General features: G+C 43.8%; 1 protein-coding gene across 1 annotated transcript in view; it reads right to left on the bottom strand.

Annotated features, from left to right (window-relative positions):
- Positions 1 to 973: 973 nt before the first annotated feature.
- The window catches only part of ATP6V1G3 (ATPase H+ transporting V1 subunit G3), a 32,431-nt gene continuing 12,587 nt past the window's right edge, over positions 974 to 20,817 (bottom strand). Inside the window, exons 2-4 of the mRNA XM_053391502.1 lie at positions 20,297 to 20,413; positions 2,827 to 2,927; positions 974 to 1,612 (exon numbers count right to left, since the gene is read on the bottom strand). Coding sequence (XP_053247477.1) covers positions 1,439 to 1,612; positions 2,827 to 2,927; positions 20,297 to 20,378 — 357 coding nt within the window. The 5' untranslated portion in view covers positions 20,379 to 20,413 and the 3' untranslated portion in view covers positions 974 to 1,438. The remainder of the gene's footprint in view (positions 1,613 to 2,826; positions 2,928 to 20,296; positions 20,414 to 20,817) is intronic.

Consider the following 20,817-nt stretch of genomic DNA (forward strand, 5'->3'; position numbering starts at 1 on the left):
CCTCCCTCAAAACCTTTCCCCACTGACCCCTTTTCCTTCTTCCTTGTCTTGCCAATGTAAAAATCTTACTTTTAGCAGCAGGAGTAGCCAACGTAATATAAATCTGGGACTACAAATCCCATCAGCCCAACTAGCATGGCCAAAAGCAAGGGATGATGGGAGCTGTAGTCCAACATCTGGTGGGCATCACATTGGCTACTCATGCATATATGCTGTTTTAGGCAGCTTATGAAAAGCACAAAATAATGACTAAATGTGGAAAGACCAGCTGCTATGCATTGTAGTGCAGGAGAACAAAGCCTGCTTTGATCAATAACATGGATAATCCATAACTGCCGCAGAAGACTCCCTTTAAAGGAGCAATGGGGGTGCAAAATCAGAAAGCCTATACCCAGATATTCAACATTATATTTACATCAGAACATAAAACTGGATGGCTCGCTGGCATTGCTGGAATGCTTCCTGTTTCAGAACATAGTTTTAAAGCTGCACCTGGAAAGGCCTAAACTAGCTTGCTGACCAGCCTGGCCAATTCACACATTCATCTGGGAGCCAAATTGGAGCGGGATGATCCATCTATCCCTAGTATGAAGCCTACCAATGTTAGGTCTTATGAGATTCCTGTCTTAGAACAATAAAAGGGGAAGGGGCAATTACTCTAACTACCAATAAATCCACAAACACGACTTCCTTGTCCTACATCATTTCTACACAATTTTGTCTGGTCTGTAAGGCTACCTAGTGTAGATGATTGTTGCCTCTCCATATGCACCACAGCCACACTTGAAACAAATGTTTTAATTTTAAAACTAATTATATATCTATAATATTGATGGCACACTCGGTTATTTTAAACCCTCCACATATTGTGACAAACAGATTTCCTGCAACAGGCCAAGTCATGCAAAGCAAACACGTTTTAAGTAGTGGAGAACATAAGTACAGAAGTAAAATACACCCACTGAAAAGCTGCTGGTGTCAAACAATTCTTTATTCTGCCATTGCCCATATTTAAGTGACACATTCTTTGCTACCAAAAAAAGGGTATGTGTGGACGGGTGGTGGGGGAGAAGATGGGGGAGAATCCATCCGACCAAATGTTTGCGTGAAACCTTGCAGGAACTGGTCACATCACATGCCTTAGAAACATCTACATGCTTTGGGCTTTTGTGTATATCGCATGCACAATGGAAAACAGAAAACAATAAAGGAAGGGAAATTATGCTTTCTGATCAAAGGCAGCTCAAGACAGCTGTGGTGTCAGAGGCAGAAAATCCAAATGGCTCCTGCCCAATTCTCACCAGTGCTTAAAATGTAATGATTGACAGCACACTGCCCTGGAACGGTACCCGCAAATCTGCCACCTGAATTGGAAATATACACTCTGCCAAATAGTAGGGATGGCATTGCTCCTTTGGAAACTTTTCCATGGAAGGATTTAAATGGTGTATGCATAATTTGCGTGGAGTTCAGGGTCGATGTGATACACCTCGTTCAAGAGGCGTCCAATCACACTCTCCATGTTCTTATGATAGTTACTAGTGAGGTCCCGGATCTTTGCTGTGGTTTCTTCATCTATTTTTGTCGATAGGTTCCCTTGAGAGCCCATGATCTACAAAGGCAAAACAAGACATGTCCCGTGAACGAAACAGGAACAAATGAGCAAGCTTGTGCCACCTTCTCCAAAGCCAGGCCCAAAACAATAGAAACCTCCTCCCTTAGTCTTCTGCACATACACTCAACATGGAGGAAGCGAGTTGCGGATATCTTCTCTTGCTACAAACCAAGCTATGGAAAGAAGCATCACAAATCTCTCCCAGTGCTTCCCCTTTCCATAACACGCAGTGTACAGTGATGTATGATGTTGCTTCTGCAAAGCCCAGCATGAATGTGAGAGACCATGGGTGGAATTCAAGGTTGTGCTAGTTGGTCATTCCACCAGTAAAAGCATTTCTGCTTGCCAGAAGAAATGGTCTCCCCTCTCGCATCCCTTTATGCTGTTCTGGGGCTTCTTCCAACCAGAGAAGATTTGGGGTAGGTGCAGAGGGAGGAGAGGGGGGAGCCCTGCTGCTCTAGTGGGAGTACTAGCGCACTGTGTGAGTTGAGTTCGGTCCCTTATCTCAGCCTACCAAGGTTTCACACATGAAAAGAATTGGAGGAGGGGAGGAATTGCTGGTAGACTACAAATAATGACTGGAATTCCATCCATGGTCTCTCACTTTCATGCAGAAGGAATGTCAGACATCAGGCACCCCTGAATTGAAACACCCACAATGGTTTGATGTGCATGGAAGATGTATTTAGAGTTATTACTCTAGTTCAGGGGTAAGCAAACTTTTTCAGCAGGGGGCCGGTCCACTGTCCCTCAGACCTTGTGGGGGGCCGGACTATATTTTGAAAAAATAATAATGAACGAATTCCTATGCCACACAAATAACCCAAAGACGAATTTTAAATAAAAGGACACATTCTACTCATGTAAAAACATGCTGAATCCCAGACCGTCTGCAGGCCGGATTTAGAAGGCTATTGGGCCAGATCGGGCCCCCGGGCCTTAGTTTGCTTACCCATGCTCTAGCTTATGTAGTGTGTCTGGAAACAAATGGAAAGTATCTTTAGCTGCAAGCATGTGAGTTGGGCCTTTGAACAGGAAGCACTGTAGGAACTGGACCTATGCATCTATGCATCTGGGATGCATGTAACCATTCACACACAGAGGTGAAATACACATGCTCATAGACATTCCACAGAGAGACTATCCTCAGCCAAGTAAGTGTGAGAAGCAACCCTTAATTTATCCCATCTTCCCTTGGTACTCTTACTCACATTGGACTGCTTATGTCTGAAATCCTTTTCCCTTTGTAGCCTGTAGTGGTCAATCTCTGCTGTAGCTTCTTCTTTGGCTTGTTTCAGTCTCTTTCCCTTTCCTGGGAAAACGAAAAGGAGAGGTGATTCAGCTGGCATTACAGTACAGTACAAGTTAATATTATTTCTACATAGCCTTTCTTTCATGCCTGGAAATCTCAAGCCTGCGGCTTAGAAAGGGCACAGAGAGCACCATCCTTGTATTCAAACACAGCGAACTTGCTGCCTGCCACCCCCTTCAGCTGAGCATTAGCCTCCCCTTGGACTAGAAGAAACTCTGCTGCGGGCTTGCATTCAGTATTTATAACCCTGCAAATAAACCTGTTAGGTTACCAACCACCCTGTGAAGAATGGATTCAATGGCCGGAGTTCAACGGGCAACACAACAGTTCTCCTACAAGTTATCTTTGCTCCCAGTGTAGAGATAAGGAATGAGATTCCCCACCCACATTAGTTTATCAGGGCTGTTTCACAAAGCCTCCTGGTATTTCGTATCTGCATGACATGGGAGCAAGTCTCCAGCTCTCCTGCTCCTCTGCCTGGTGTGCACACGCCGACAACCCTGGGTTGCTAACTTTTGATTTCAAAAACACTGTTTCTCTTGGTGAAACTGGGATGGATATAGGGAGAAGACTGGGAAGAGAAGTGTTGGATGCTGATGGGGTAACTTGGCTTAGTGAGCGGGGAGAGTCTGTGGCAGAGAGAAGTCAAGAATCGGAGGCAGAAGCTGGTGAGTGAGAGGAAGGAGGCCAAGAGGTAGAGATGAGTTAGGCTGGTCAACAGTCATGGGTGTGTCCTCCCTCCTGCTATGGCAGGCTCCCCTCTCCCCGACTCCCAAAACCAGGCAAAGCATGAAACAGGAGGCACAAAAACAGGCTGCACACAGCTAGTAAAAGCTCGAAAACACAGCTCAGTATAAGCAAATCTTAAGTGAAGCTGGCTGGAGATTTGACAGGTAACTGGCTCTAAAATGGACCATTTTTAGAAGGGGGAACCAAGGAGAGCATTTAGAGAATTTGATCCTTGCAGATCACATAGTGATTCTGTCCAGTGGCACCAATCCCTTAATTGGCATTTGTCTGTGGATATAATCTCTAGTTTATGTAAATAATAAGAGTTCCAATAACGCTGGGTGAAATAGCGATAAAAGAAAGGTACTTCTACAACACTTTCTCTGTCCATTGTTAGTACTACCATTCTTTATATGATTTAATATAAACACTCCGAGAAAATTTCTGGCTGTGATAAAAATGACAGTTTCCGTGCTATTCTGCTAAGTGGTATTTTTTTCCATGTTTCCCTTCCAGGCCCAACCTGCCTCTTTTGTCACTCAAAAAGTCCAAAATGGCTTTTCATTAATTAATTTAACGTGTCTCCAGATTGTATTACACCTGATCCTGTGACTCCAGGGATGATGGGATTTGTAGTCCAATAATGTCTGGAGGAGCACAGGTTCTCAGCGTGTTGAACTGTGTGACTCTTTCATCTTGAGGTCAGCTATTGAGGCAGCGAATAGTATCTTATTTCTTTTATTTATTTAAAGGGAGGATATTATTATTATTATTATTATTATTATTATTATTATTATTATTATTATGAGTCTGCCTTTTTAACAATGTATATAAACTTCTGAGAGGAAGCACAATTGCGTCCATTGTCACTGAGCCTGTCTTCTTCCTCTCTTCTCCACCTGCTGCCTACAGGAAGGAAACTCGTATGGAGTTTACTGGGCATTTTGATTATGTGCTGACTCCATGATCAGGACCACTTTATTTACTAGCTCTCACATCAGCAACTCAAATGTTCCCAGGCTCCCTAACCGAAAAGGCACTGGGCACTGTCACAATGCGTTCCTTGGTGCAACCGTTGATGACTCCCTATCATGCTTTCAGCTTCAAATCAAACATTTCTTCTCTCTCCCCCCCCCTCCCCAATTTCCAACAGCTACAGCCAGAGAACAGATTTTAGTTGTCGCTGATGAGAAAAGACATTATTCTGCAAGATTTGCCATATTGATTTGCAGCCAGGAGCCTTTCAGTCAACACCAACTGGATTCTATTTAATGCTGGCAGATTTCCAAGGTACTACAAAGATACAGTTCAGCCACTCGCTGAGTTGCAACATTTACATTTTATGGGGTTCCCCCCTCCCTTTTCTCAACACTTGCTAAATGCAAAGGTGGGTGGGAACATCAAAGGAGGTTTCTAGCACAAATATGCCGCCAACATGAAAGCGAAGGTAAAGTCGAGAATGGGCGGAACAAATCACGAAATGGAGGAGGGGAAAGTGACAGTCTTAGAGGTAATCTTTAGGGAACATTAAAAACAAGGCCACAATCCCATGCCCACTTACCTGCAAACAAATTCCATTGAACTCAGTAGGACTTACTTCTAAAAAGGATTGCACTGTAAATTTTGCAAAGACCCGGGTTACTACAGGACCGGCCCTACCGTTAGGCAAAATGAAGCACATGCTTCAGGCAACAGATGCTGGTGATGCAGTAGCAGCATTCCCAGGCCACCATTCCTCCTGGCCTCTCCAGACATTTCACTCTGTTGCCACGTTGCCCGTCCTGAGCCCCCTAATCTGGTTTGATGCCTCAGGTGTAGTGGAAGATGCTATTCCTCCACTGGTGTCGATGTAAGGTTCAACTGGTTCTGTGTGCCGAACTGGGGTGGGGGAGACCATCGTGTCCTTTATCTGAGGCAGCAAACTATCATGGGTCAGCCTCAGGTAAGTGCCCACATTCCTGAGTGAATTGCATTTATTTGTTTACTTGGATCTGTAGGTTGAAATCTTAAAAATAAATCCTATGACTTTTTTGGAATCTGAGAGCATAGCGCTCAGGGATTCCTTTCATATTTTACTGGGATTTTATAATTTGTTGGAAGCCACCCAGAATAGCTGGGCTAACCCAGTCAGATGCGTGGCTATCTGTCTGTATCTATTATCTATATCTATCATCTATCTATCTATCTATCTATCTATCTATCTATCTATCTATCATCTATCTATCTATCTATATCTGTCTATCAATCTATCATCTAGTAAATGGACCTCTGGCTCCCTGGTGAGAGTTAACCATTTCCATGGCCTCTTCAGCAAAGGAGGGAAATCTGTGTTATGGAAAAATATGTCCATTTCAGTTTCTCATTTTTTCAATCTGAAATTCAGTTCTCCACATTTCTACATCAGTTGCGATTTTTTAAAAAAGTCTCCACGATTTATTTATTTTTGTGTAAAGTGATTTTCACCAGTATAATGTGTTGATATATGCTACTCTTTGCTAATACACACAATTATATGTACATTTTACCCCAGTATATGCAATTTTGTACACATCACTTGACTGGAGACCTGCACGGCAAACTTCAGAGAAGTGTGAATTTCAAAGGATAGCTGTGTTTCGGTTTGCATATTATTTCTGATACTGCAAATCTGTTCACCTTCGAATGAGGACTAAATCGAATTTCTTCCCCCATCCCTAGTGGAGAGTTGGGTGCTCCATCTTACTGGGTAAGATCCCTTTAATAAAAGCTATATACTGAAAGCAGGGAGGGGAGAACCCATCCATTTGCAAAAGGCAGAGACATGCCCAGGACAGGACATAATAGCCAGGAGGGAAAACTGGATTGTTTACTAATATGAAGTTTGCTTCTGTGGGCTAAAAGTGATTGACAATTCATGGCAGCCTCTTGCATTCCTCTTAACATTAAGAGTAGCACAGATTGGGGATGGCAAGAGACAGAACATGTTCTACAAATCAGCCTTTCGGTGACTTGCTGAGTTTATGACTCCTAATAATTTAGTAATATGAAGTAATATTGCTTGGTTTTTGTGGATTGGTTTTTTTCCTTCAGTTTTTAGAATTCAAAACCCTTGCAGAATTGTACACATGCATGCAGGCTCCTCCAGTGTATGGCTTATGGCACAAATAGACAATGGGCTGATCTTTCAGGGTTGTTGGACTCCAATGCCCATCAGCCAACACAGCCAATAGTCAGTGACGATAACTGTAGTCCAACAACAACAACTAGAAGGCACCACATTGGCTATTCCTGGCTTATAGGATGCAGTAGATGATTGGTTCCACCCTCACAGCCACCATTTTGTACCTCGTTGGTGGATCTTGGAGTTTAAGCAAAAACACAAAGTTGATCCCATAAGTCAGTCCACTCATGGCACAGTCCTGCAGTTCATAAAAGGGGTGCAACATGACAGCAGCTAAGAGCTGTAGCAAGGTGGTTCCCACTTGCGTGGAGAGGCAAGCAAGCAAGTTCAAACCGCACAGCTCGCTTCACACAGGATGTGATGTTAAGGTGCAGTGCTGCACACATATCCTTGTAATGTATCAGCTTAGAGGAGCAAGTCGCAGGTGGATGTTGAGAGCTGTTGTGGCTGAAGACTGTGAGCTATGAAGTCACTAGTTTGAATCTCACCTCAGCCCAAAGGATGTAAAGAAAGCCACTATTTTCTCAGTCATAGCTCGCAGGGCTACTCTAAGGAACTCCTCAGATAGTGTATCTTTTCATTGAAAATGTGACATGTGTCATTGAAAGTCTACTCAATATTGATCCAGAGTAGAACTCAAACGTATAGTTAACAGAATAAAAACTTAAACATGTTGCAGGATTCCCCTCAAAATAGACCAGAGGCAATTAATATTTCTTCCAGCAGAGCTCTAGTGCTGCTGAAGGCAAATGAGCATAATGGTCACAAATCCGATACATTCAGGATTGGCACTGTCCACAAGAAATCCAGTTTAAAGCTGACTTAACTTAAACTTACAATAACTTCTAATAAGTCTAAAACTTATTTTAGACTTGCAACATGTAAATCTTGTCATGCTGTAAGCTGCCTTGTCCATTGTTTTTAACTGTGGAAAGGCGGCATACAAATAAAAAATGAAATGAAATGAAACTTAACACTATATACAGAACGCCACACCAGAAGAAAAGAGATAGGAAGAGAAAGTGAAACCCAGGCTCCTTCTGGCCTTATTTTTATAGTAAGCATGATCTTGATGGAAAGAGATAACAGAACCAGTTTAAAGCAGCTGTACTCAGCTTCTCTGAAGGAATAACCCAAACACCACAAACCTTCTGCTTGTTTCCTTCACACAGAGAAGCTTCCAGAACTCTCTTGAATTAATTAGAACAGGAAAGATCTCTACATATCAGACCAATACTTTCTGCACTAAGAAATGCAAACTGACGACATGAATTAAGTAGTGTATAATTAAAATGAAGCCCATGTGCCCCCACTCACATTCACCCCCTGTTTCTTGCAACTTTTATTTGCCTCCTGCTGTCAGAATTTAGGCTGTAAGCTCCCTAGGGTTTAGGGTGGCCAGTTGCATATCACTTGCAACAGGGGTGCTAACTTAAATAAAATATGGGGGGGGGCAGGTAAGCCCCATCCCTAATGATCACATGATGCGATGCACATGCACCATTTGAATGGCAATGCCCATCAACTTAGAAGGGATGGTCCCCTCAAATATTTTAGGGGGTGGGTGGGCAAAGGGACCTTGGCTCCTAGGAGTTGGCTCCTATGACTTGCATATTGCATTTCATTCCTCTGGAAAGTAGGAGACGTGGCTATCCTGTCAGGGGGAAGGAGGGCCTTCATTTACTTGGCGCTATTTTTGTTTCTTCCTTTGCATTTGATGGGCATTTTGTTGTTGTTGCAGTTGTGCAGTCAATGTACACATGTACACATGTACATTGTATATGTACACATGTACACATGCAGAACTGCAACAACAACAAAATGCCCGTCAAATGCAAAGGAAGAAACAACAATAGCACCACAGAAAGAGCAAAAAGAAGAAATAGAAAGTAAAACTTACTGGGGTGGGGGTGGGGAGATCGGGTCTACAGTACTGACTCATCCTGAAAGTGCTATGTGACTTTTTATCACCCCACTAGAAGTAAAATTTTCCATGTTATGGAAACCGAAGAGATAACAGAAGTCGGTACAGCTATCAAAAAGTCTCTCTCACACAAAAGGAGGATGAGGAGAGCATGAGGAAAAGAATCAAACTCAAGGCACCTATTCTTAAAATCACAAAGCTCCTTTAAGTACAAGCTTGGATGGAAAGACCAATGGAACTGGCCTCTCACAGAGGAGTCAGCCATGTGGACCTTGCTTCCTGTCTCCCCTTGTGCTGCCCATAAGCTCTATATATGCTCTTGGGAACACTGCAAACAGCTAATTATAAAAGAATTCCTATTCCACCGTCTCATAAAATACCAGGGCAGCATACAACAATAAAACATGAAAAGTAAACCATTAAAAATAGAACAAATAACCATCAAAATGACTGGCTACTCATGAAGATTTTAAACAGTGACATAGACCTGTGGGCATAAAAATGTCATCAAGAGATGCCTGAAAGTGATTGAGGCTAGCTAGGCTTTTAATACAGGGGACAACTGTCTGCACTGCTCCGGACAATATCAGTGATCAGGCTTGGATATAAAGGCTTGCTTGGGCAAGGCCAGATTAAGCCTTGTGGTATCTTAAAGACTAAATAATAATAATGGTACTTTGCAGACTACAAGGAATACTATGGGTTTACAAAGATCAGTAACTAATAATAAAACCTCAGAGTTTTAAAATCACCCATCTATTTTCCTTATCCATGTCACCATTGTTGCTTTGCACAGAAGTCCAGCACAAACCTTAACATGCAACGCCTGTTCACATTATACTTCATCAAAGACTCTACAGTGGTACCTTGGGTTAAGAACTTAATTTGTTCTGGGGGTCTGTTCTTAACCTGAAACTGTTCTTAACCTGAAGCACCACTTTGGCTAATGGGGCCTTCCGCGGCCGCTGCGCAATTTCTGTTCTCATCCTGAAGCAAAGTTCTTAACCTGAGGTAATATTTCTGGAGTCTGTAACCTGAAGCGTATGTAACCTGAAGCATATGTAACCCGAGGTACCACTGTACTTCATTCACACAGAACACTGCAAATCACTTCCTGCTCCCAAACCTCCAAACTCTCTCCCCATGTATTAATTACGTTGTTTGTGGGGCGGGGTAGCAGGTGGGGAGAGATACCTCAGATAAACAAGGCTATACTATAGTAATTACAAATGAACATCGTTTCCTCTGACCTGACTGACCACTGTCACTGGGCCTGGGCAAACTGCAGAGATTCCATGGACCGGGAAATAAGAAATTATACTAAAAGGAAGGGAGAAAAGAGCTGCTCTTTAGGACAAAGGGATTCAATTCACTCTACAGTTCTATGATACTATGATTTAAAACACTGAAAGGGGAAGAAACCAGGCTAGCTCATCTATCTGCACATTTTGCTTCCTAACTTTCTTAATAGGAGACTCCTAAACTTATGGTTGTTGTTTTTTAAAGGAAAGCTCAGAGTCTTGCCCGCTTTGGAGGCAGGGCACTGGTGTACCTGCTCCAGGTGCACCACTGATAATCTGGACTTGGCTCAAGTGCTCCTTAAGATATCCCGATCCCAAGCTGTTTCAGCAGAGATCAGTTCCTGATCAAATGGAGAAAGTATACGCGCATACAGTTTATATAAACAGCAGATTTAGGATCGATGCTTGGAGGCTGGCACAATTGCCTCCCGCCCACGTCAACTCTATGTACAACTGATGTTTAAAAACCATCTAATATGACATGGGAGCACAAAGGAGGTGCAAGAAGAGCAGCAAAGACCCAAATCCCCTAATGAGAGCACACTCTTATGTGTTTTGGTTCGCCGATCCGCTCGCTGTGGATGCTGTGATCTTGGTGAACTCGTAAATGGGAAAGCACAATCTCTCGGCAGCATATATTGATTACAAGACAGCCTTTGATTCTCTGCAGCCTTCTTGGCTGCTTCAAATACTTAGAGGGTACAAAGTGAATCCTACTAGTATAGTCCTGCAATTGATGAAACAGAACATAAATATTGCCACGGGATTGCTACCAGATTACTGGGGGTGAAACTGTGGCCGCTGCAGTTTCAAGGTAATACATGACCAGTGTTTGGGGCTTGACAAAGGAATCTTCACGGTGCCCAGAATTTTTGGAAGGAAGGATGTGCTTTGAATATGCTGTAAATGTGTTTGCAGCCCAACAGTAGGCAGAGCCAATGACAAGCAGAGCCAGCTAATTCTGGTTTTATCCTCATATTACCGTATTTTTCGCCCCATAAGACGCACCTGACCATAAGTCGCACCTAGTTTTTAGAGGGGCAATGCAAGAAAAAAAAATTATTTAAAGGGAGTGCTGAGCAGAGCCTGGGATGCCCTTCTCCCTCCTCAGGGAAAAGCCCCCAAGAGCCACACACACACTCCGCGCAGCTCTTTAAAGGGAGTGCGGCTCTTGGGGGCCTTTCTGGGACGTGGGGGAAGGGACAGAGCTGTGCACCTCCTGCAAAAGCCAGGGATAGCCCCGCGAAGCCTTTGCAGGGCAGCCTGCATTTGCTCCATAAGACGCACACAAATTTCCCCTTACTTTTTAGGAGGGAAAAAGTAAGTCTTATAGAGCAAAAAATATGGTACTTTCGGTTGAGTTCTACAAAGGCAACACACACTAAGGAGGAGGGAGCTGACAGCCAGGGCCATTTCTCTGGACCGGATGTAAATAAAAAGAGAGGCAGGTGGTGCTGGCTGAGTTGAGGCTGAAGTTAGCAGGATACTGCCCCATCTGCCAAAACGGATCACCTTCCTTTTTATGTGTGCATGTATGCATGTGGATAGTTATTAAAAAGTTATTTTGTATCATTAAAAAGTTATTTTGTATCATTATTCCACAATTGCTCCTATGCACCTATCTCAATATTATTACCAAGACCAGTTGCCCAATGTATCATTGAAGATTTCACTTGTTCATTTTTTGTTTCCCATTCTAATAGCATCTTATATATTTTCGACAACACATTAACATTGCCTTCTATCAGGTTTCTCTCTAATTGGGAGGTTTGACTTGCAAAGCCCAATTTTTTATCTATTTAAAAAACTTCATCCTCTTAGCCAGGGGTCAGCAAACTTTTTCAGCAGGGGGCCGGTCCACTGTCCCTCAGACCTTGTGGGGGGGCCGGACTATATTTGGGGGGGGGGAATGAACGAATTCCTATGCCCCACAAATAATCCAGAGATGCATTTTAAATAAAAGGACACATTCTACTCATGTAAAAACACACTGATAATCCTGATAATGACTGTCTGTGGGCCGGATTTAGAAGGCTATTGGGCTGGATCCGGCCCCTGGGCCTCAGTTTGCCTACCCATGCTCTTAGCCTTCCAATGATGAAAATATGCATACCCTTTAACATTTAGCTGATGAAAATAGTGACATCCTATTCTATTTAATTTATTATTGTTATTGTTATTGTTATTGTTATTGTTATTGTTATTGTTATTGTTATTGTTATTGTTATTGTTATTACTATACTATACTGGACCATAAAGAAGGCTGATCGCTGAAGAATTGATGCTTTTGAATTTTGGTGCTGGAGGAGACTCTTGAGAGTCCCATGGACTGCAAGAAGATCAAACGCATCCATTCTTAAGGAAATCAGCCCTGAGTGCTCACTGGAAGGACAGATCGTGAAGCTGAGGCTCCAGTACTTTGGCCACCTCATGAGAAGAGAAGACTCCCTGGAGAAGACACTGATGCTGGGAAAGATGGAGGGCACAAGGAGAAGGGGGCGACAGAGGACAAGATGGTTGGATAGTGTTTTCGAGGTTACCAGCATGAGTTTGATCAAACTGCGGGAGGTAGTGGAGGACAGAGGTGCCTGGCGTGCTCTGGTCCATGGGGTCACGAAGAGTCGGACACGACTAAACGACTAAACAACAACAAAAATGTATACCCCGCCCATCTGGGGTAAGCCCCAGCCACTCTGGGCGGCTTCCAAAATAAAAATAATAATCAAACATTAAACATTATAAAACTTCCCTATACAGGGTTGCCTTCAGATGTCTTCTAAAGGTTGTATAGTTAGTTACTTACCTCCTTGGCTCGGGAGTCGCATATCTCCATACCCTCCAACATTACTCCAATGAAAACAGGGACATCCTAAGGAAAAGCAGGGCATTCCGGGATCAAACCAGAAACCGAGATGGCTTCTGTTAAATCTGGGACTGTCCCTGGAAAACAGGGACACTTGGAGGGTCTGAAATATGTTAGAGCTGGAGTACAGCTTCTCCTCCTTCCAGCCGCACTCAGTCATCCTCCCTCTGATATCGGAATTCTCCCCTCTATCCAGAGGAAAGCCATTCTGTTATCTGAGCCCAGCTCACCTCACACACAATGCTGTTTCTTGTCTACAAGCATCTTATGAGAAATGGCGGGCTTTCATTTCTGTATCTGTTCCACTGGTGTAACTCTCAGGGTTTCTTGGCGAATATCAGGAGGGTGGAAGCACTGTAAGAAGGATCAGACTCAGACCCTAACAAAGCCACATTTGATGAATGCTTAGTTTTTAGACTCGAGGCAATTGCTCACCCCTCCACCCTGTTTTTCTCTGGCTTGCCACGCCACATTGGATCGCATGAGGTTGCAGCGCACATGTGAAGCTGTATCGGAAGTGACACGTAGCAATGTAACTCCTCTGGGCACAACAATGAAGATGACGCTTGGAAAAGCTAGTCTTCTCCGTGGTTCTGTGACTTGAGACAACTCTGGATGGAACTGACTGATCCAGCGGTAAATTATCCACTCAGTGGGCAGCGCAGTCGCATGTCAGTACCTGCCTCTCTGTGAGTAGATTTAAGCTGCGGGGAACACCAAACGAAAGGAAAATCTTTGGAGGCCTTGAGTCGATTTACGGGCATTTGTCTTGCTGACTCTGCTTATTGCAGGATTCAAAGAGAGATCAAGTGTGATTATACAAAGCCTCGCCAGTGCAGAAACAATCTGGCAAGGAACCATGTGGATTTATTGAATATCGTTACAACTTCTGGGATGCCCATTCTTCTGCCTACCCCATGTTATTTAATTGCAGTTGCCAGACTCTATATGTTAGGGTGATCTCTCGCATTATGTACAGATGGGCACAAACTATTTTAAAGAGTTATTCCGCCCTCCCCCTCTCTGCAAAGAGCCTGAAGTGCATGTTTTCCCAGGGTTAACATTCATTGAATATGACTGAGCTTCTATGTGCTCAGCAACTGTGCCGAAGCCTCCAGCAGCCGCTGGCCTGGAAGTTGGGCTGACTCACTGCAAATGCTTCATGATGCCTGAAATCAAATATTTTGATTCAGGCTCATGCTATCTATCAAAGCTCAATATGAGGGCGGTGAGTTCTTATTGGACATAGACGTTTTGCTACGTGGTAATGCGGCATAACACAAACTGGCTGCTGTGGGGCCATGGCAAGCTGTAGAACTGGAGAGAATATGTTATCCTTTCCCTTGAGATTTAAAAGCTTATGGTTTCAGAGAAGGAAGTAAGATAACCAGAGTCACACCAAAGAATGGGAACAGAAGGTGGTGGATGTGAACATTATCATGACATAAAGCTATTCATCATTCATACAATCAGTGGAAACACTCCTCAGACTTAATATAGGAGACAAATTTTCAGAGTGCATTTCAATAGAAGAGGCACTATTATGGGCAGTGGCATAGCATATGTTGGCAGCCCCGGGGCAAGGCAAGGATTGCATCCCCTAACCTCCTTGTGGGCATTCGCTGTGCCCCTGTGGTGGTTGCTCCTCACGGAGGTCACCTGCTGGTCACTGCATTTGCCCACTCAGCTCAGTGAGCTCCTAGTGAGAGCAGCAGCTGGCACTCCTTAGCTGGCCTGTGGCATCCCAGCAGTGCCGGAGCCACAGCAGGCCTAGGATGAGCTCTGGCTCTGCTTGGTGGGCATCGTTTCTCTGTGAGGAGAAGAAGGCGCTGCCACAGCCCCAAAGGCCTGGCCCAGGAGCAACTCACATCTTTGGAAGGCGGCCGTCACGTGGCCTCGGTGAAGGAATCCATCATGGGGGCACTGGGTTGCACCCCCTCAGCATTCTGCCCCGGGGCCACGGCACCCCTTCCCCCACGCTACACCACTGATTATGGGAAATGCCTTTTGCACATGATGCAAAGATTCATGGTTTGCCGAAAGAGACAAGTGCTTTATGTGCTGTAACATCACATCTAATCTAGGCCTTAAGTCTTTGACCATTTCGATGGGGCCTCAGTATGTGACCTCTTAAAACACCTCAAAAATATTAAGAGAAATAAGTCATTTCGACATTGTCTAATAAACTACTGAAGCAGCTGTGGTCTCATGACATTGCTTCCGTTTTTAACCCTGCAAAATAAAAAAAGGTGTGCTTGATGCACGGTGTGTATATTATGAAGTTCTGGATGTCATGCTAGCATGGCAGCCTCTAAGGTTTCCCACACGGCCATTGGTCCAGTCACACCAGCGACCTGCTGTTTCTTATTTCACTGAATTTGGACACTGTGAGTAAATTGGCAGCGGCACTGCAGCGCTGTGGATGGATTCAACCACTGTCTCTCTCTGGCTTGGGCTGTGTTACACCTGATTGCGTCTCATGACAGGACCTAGATCTAAACCTGCTGTTTTACACAAGGCAAAGCGAAAATTAATGAAAGGTTTGGATCACATTAACCTTTTCTTTTACGCACTAAGCGGCACAAACAAAAGCCTGTTGTTTGGTCACTCAAGGACACAGCTGACATCAAGGGTCGGGATATAGCAGACGTTTGATTCATACCAGATGTGTAGATCTCATCACACAAGAGGTGGTGGCAGAGATATGAATTTAGGTTCAGTGCCTTCTGAGCTTTAATATGGCAGTAGGTGAAAGTGAGTAGGCTGAATGCCGGATGACGATTGCTCTATATATTACAATCATGCAAAAAATAATAATCATGTAATCAATACATTTCTAACAACAGAATAGTTTTCTTCCAGGGTTCCTCCCCCCTTTTCCTTATCTAGGTACACACAGAGGGTAGAATATTTTGCCCCACAGGAATAAGTTCACACACGTATTCCCATCACTAGTGTCAGGGTAAAAGGTAAAGGTAAAGGGACCCCTGACCGTTAGGTCCAGTCGTGGACGAATCTGGGGTTGTGGCGCTCATCTTGCTTTACTGGCCAAGGGAGCCAGCGTACAGCTCCCGGGTCATATGGCCAGCATGCCTAAGCTGCTTCTGGTGAACCAGAGCAGCGCACGGAAACGCCGTTTACCTTCCCGCTGGAGCGGTACCTATTTATCTACTTGCACTTTGTGCTTTCGAACTGCTAGGTTGGCAGGAGCAGGGACCAAACAACGGGACCTCACCCCATCGTGGGGATTCAAACCGCTGACCTTCTGATCAGCAAGCCCTAGGCTCTGTGGTTTAACCCACAGCGCCACCTGCATCCCCTAGTGTCAGGGTAGAAACCCAATAATGAGGTATAGCAGTCCCCCATCACATAAAGGGAAGGGACTGCTACCCCATTAGTTGGGAGTATGTGTGTCAATTAAGCACCCGTGTATGTGGAACAATTCAAGCTTGCCTTTCCCAGCCAATCATAGTTTCTGCTAACGTGTTGAATGGGTGAGAAAAATCCCTTAATAACGTTGCACAGGAGTTGCCTCACTTAATCCTACGCTGCTGGCAATAGGGTGGCTTCCTTTGGGCTGATCTTGTCCTCTCTTCCTGCTAGGCACTGATTGGCTGGGAAGGGCCTATATGACCAGTCCTGTCACTATGGTGGAGGTTTCTGAATATTACTGCAAAAGTGTGGGACAAAGCAATGCGGAAGCATGGAAGCTTCATGTATACACTGCGTTTGCACGCATTCTCTGGGAGCGCAGATCACAATGTATTGCTTTACCGCATTACTAGGAGAAAGCTCTGGGAAAGATGGAGAAGAAATGTAACAGCAGGATCTCAATCTAGGAAGGAAGAAGAAGAAGAAGAGTTTGGAGCTTTATCACTACCCAAAGGAGTCTCAAAGCAGCTAACATTCTCCTTTCCCTTCCTCCCCCACAACAAACACTTTGTGAGGTGAGTGGGGCTGAGAGACTTCAGAGAAGTGTGACTAGCCCAAGGTCACCCAGCAGCCGCATGTGGAGGAGCAGAGACACGAACCCGGTTCACCAGATTACGAGTTTATCGCTCTTAACCACTATACCACACTGGCTCTCGACCCACAAGCATAAGAGGGTTTCTTTACATATATCTAATGTGGATGCAATCTGGGGCCTGCAGTGTTGTCAGTTTGGGCATAAAATTTGAGGGGAAAGCTGCATTTAGCTCAACAAATCCCTTCTTCGGGTCTGTGGAAATAAAATCAAAATATATCTCCGCGTGTGTTCTCCAGATGTGATCTAAACTGACCTTCAAGCTTGCATTGATAGCTATGCTAGCAACATCGATGCTGGCTGAAGCCTCTAAAGCCTTTCTCCTTCCTGCTGGCCCCAATGATCACCAAGTACCTCTGCATCCACACGTTGATTGCTATTGCCTCCTCCTTTTCATCCTCCATGTGGCAGAAGCACACACCACTAGGTGCCTGAGGATTGACCCAGTTAGAGAAGATAACAGCACTAGTGGGTAGGGAGGAGGCGGTGCTAGTGAACAACAGAACCAGTGGGGAATGGTTCGGCCTGTTCAGTTCACTGGAATATCCTAGTGCTTTGGTTTGATGGAAGGTATGAGCCATCTGGGAGCTGACTACACAATGACAGGCCAGCAGGGATGTCCCACAAGGTCTCATGGCTTACTCACAGTGCAACACAAATTAGATAAGGGAAGGATGTCAAGGAGATGAGTAACTACATAACCTTGAGAGGGCATCTGACGGCAGCCCTGTATGGGGGAGCTTCTTAAGGTTTAATGCTTTATTATGTTTTTATATATCTTGGAAGCTGTGCAGAGTGGCTGGGGCAACCCAGTCAGATGGGCAGGGTACAAATAATAAGTTGTTATTATTACTATGACCTGGCCACCCTGGCCTGTTAGTATTACATGTTTAGCATGGTGTTCATATCCCAACTTTCCTCCAATCTACTAGCGCTTAGCTGAACAGCAAGACCATAAGCTTTTAAAAGAGGCTTCAGAAATACCTTTTCTTGCCTCCTTCCACAGAACAGAAAAGCAGCAATCGGTGAAGCATGTAAAAACTCAACACACAACAATCTCTTTGCAAGAAAACAAAGGTCATGTTTTCCAGTTTAACATGTCAGGCCCTTCTCTGTTCAGAAAGGGCAAGCTCAATATTTTGCTTGACAACTGAATCCAGCACAGACAAGGGCGGACTGCAACTGGCTGGAACAGATTGCCTCGCAACTGGTGCTTTCTGAAGGAAGGGCTTATGGAGGTGGGTGTCACCGGTGTGCAGGTTACTAATTAAAAGCTCAGCACGCAAAGAGTAAGCAGTTCTGGATTGCACACACTCCGCAGGCCACAATGCAACATAAAACCTTTGGGGCTGTATAAGCAGTTCGCAAACCATCTCGCCCATTTGGGTGACTGGTCTGCAGCTAATCTGGTTAATCCAACTGAGTCAACCGTACCAACTGCAGTGGAGATGGCAAAACCCGTGCAACGCTGTTCTGAAGTGCAGGTCCAAAGGAGGTTTTGTGGGAGTGGTTGGGTGCAGGGATACCAAAGAAGGAGGTCCAAAACACCAGAGTGATCAGTTCTAGTGCCTTATGAAGGAAAGGTGTAGACTTACAGCAAATCAGCCTGCCAGGTCTCCCAGGGTTTACTGACGTAGGATGGTGCAGCAGCAAGAAGATGGCTTATCTGCACCCAAGCAAACATTCATGCATTCTTTATACACAAAGCAGCATACGCCACTTGGGCCTGGATTTCCCATCTCTCCGCCTGACCAGGTGAGGGCACAGGTGGCAAATACCCAGATCTTACAGATAGTTCCCCTTTCTGGACTCAGAGCTCAGCACCCCAAGCCCCCATATAAGGATAGTATCAAAGCAAGCCAATTATCAAAGCAAATGAATATAAATATACATGAGCTGTTGCTATAAAGCTACCAATTAATTGTGGAGGGGTTTTGACTACCAAGATGGCGTCCGCAGTGCTTCCAGAAGAGTTTGCCTTTGGATCAATGCAGACACCCAGCCCTGTGTTGTTGGACTACAGCTCCCATCATCGCTGACCATGCTGGTTGAGGAAGATGGGACTTGAGAGTCCAACCACCTCTTGAAGGCCGCAAGTGGGTTACAGTCAACTACAGCAGTACTTAATGGAAGTGAATGAAGGGAGAAGGAGCATAGCTCTGAATGGGTTAAAAAAGCCACACCACACACAAAAAACACTGCAAGCAAAACTCTCATTTCATGGACTTGAAGCCAATTTCATTGGTTGAAGGCCCAGCCTCAGATACAGTATGTCCCAAGACAGTAAGGAGAAAGAGTTTAAGAGAGAAATGGAAGCAGAAGTTAAAATGTTGAGTAAAGATGAATTAGCGCCAGAATTCCTATGCTTATTCTACAGATGTTGCTGCAAAACAAAAAGCCATATGATTTTATATTTATGACTTCATACTCTGTATAAGTGAAGCAAAATGTACTAGCTACTGTAATACAGGCAATCTGGAGAAAGAAGCAAGATGTCAAGATTTTAACCACATTTGGGTGGGAATGTAAAGTATCAAAGCAATTTTGAATTAATGTGAGCAGTGCAACTGAGGGCAATTGGAAAAGCCCACAGTTTTGTTCTTGGGTGGATTGGAACAACAACAACAACAACATTTATATGCCACCCATGTAACTGGGTTACCCCAGTTACTCTGGGCGGCTTCCAACAAATTAAAACACAATATGGGTTAATTTTGGGTTAATATTGATCCAATATAAAAATAAACATGGGAAATATGTTAGTTACAGTGCAAATATTAGTGGCCATTAGTGGGAACAAAAATAAATCATTTGAGGACTAGAATATATATATATATATATATATATATATATATATATATATATATATAATATATATACACACATACACACACAAACACACACACACACACACACACACACACACACACGAGTATATATGTATATATACGTGTGTGTGTGTGTGTGTATATATATTGGACTAATATACATACGACAAACTATTATAAGAAATGACAGGAAGAATATGTGAGCAAAAATAAAAATCTGTGGATTGTCGGTATAAGTTTATTTGCTACTGGAATGAGAAAAGAAATGATCAGAATGATATAAAATATGTGTTGGAAGTAATCTACAGGAATAATATGACGAGGAAATAACTTTACTTATAACAATACTACAAATTTAGTTACTCACTTGGTATAATTTATGTTAAACAGATAGATTTGTTATGCCTTTCTGTCTATGCCTCTTTGTGTGTAAATGACTTATTTAAAGCTAAAAAAAAATACATTAAATAAAAATCCCTGTGCTTTTTCCATTGACATTCATCAAAGAAATGCAGTCAGCCAAGGGGCTGCACAACTTACTTTTTTTGGCTTCCTCAAGCTTGTCCTTGGCACGTTTTTCAGCCTGCAAAAGCTGTTGGATTCCCTGAGACTGGCTCGTCATTCTGACTCCTTGATTTCAGAGATGCTGTGTGGTGACTGTGAAAGAGGAAGAGGACTTTATTGTGCTGTGTCTTGTTGTGTCAACATTAAGAGGATTCACTTTGCCCTGCCCAAGCCTGCTGAAGCGAGATTCATGCTCTGGGAGGTGGCTGTAAGGGAGGCACACAGACCAGTTCTCTTTTCCTCTGGTTTATACAGGATCACTGAAATGTTTTGAAAATCTGGTGCCTGTGTTTGTCCATAATATTTGTGGACCTTTTTTTTTTTAAGAGCAAAAGTAATTAGAGTACCAGCAGATCCCAGGACACTTTCAGACCATTGCTATTTTCGAGTGGGAAATTAACACACCAGCAAATTCTGGTAATACAATTACAGCCGGTTCCTTGATTGTGCAATGAACCTGCTTCCCCAAGAGATCAGACTTTTTTTTTTTTTTTGCA

Source organism: Podarcis raffonei, chromosome 6 (genome assembly GCF_027172205.1).
Source record: "Podarcis raffonei isolate rPodRaf1 chromosome 6, rPodRaf1.pri, whole genome shotgun sequence".
Lineage (NCBI taxonomy): Eukaryota > Metazoa > Chordata > Lepidosauria > Squamata > Lacertidae > Podarcis > Podarcis raffonei.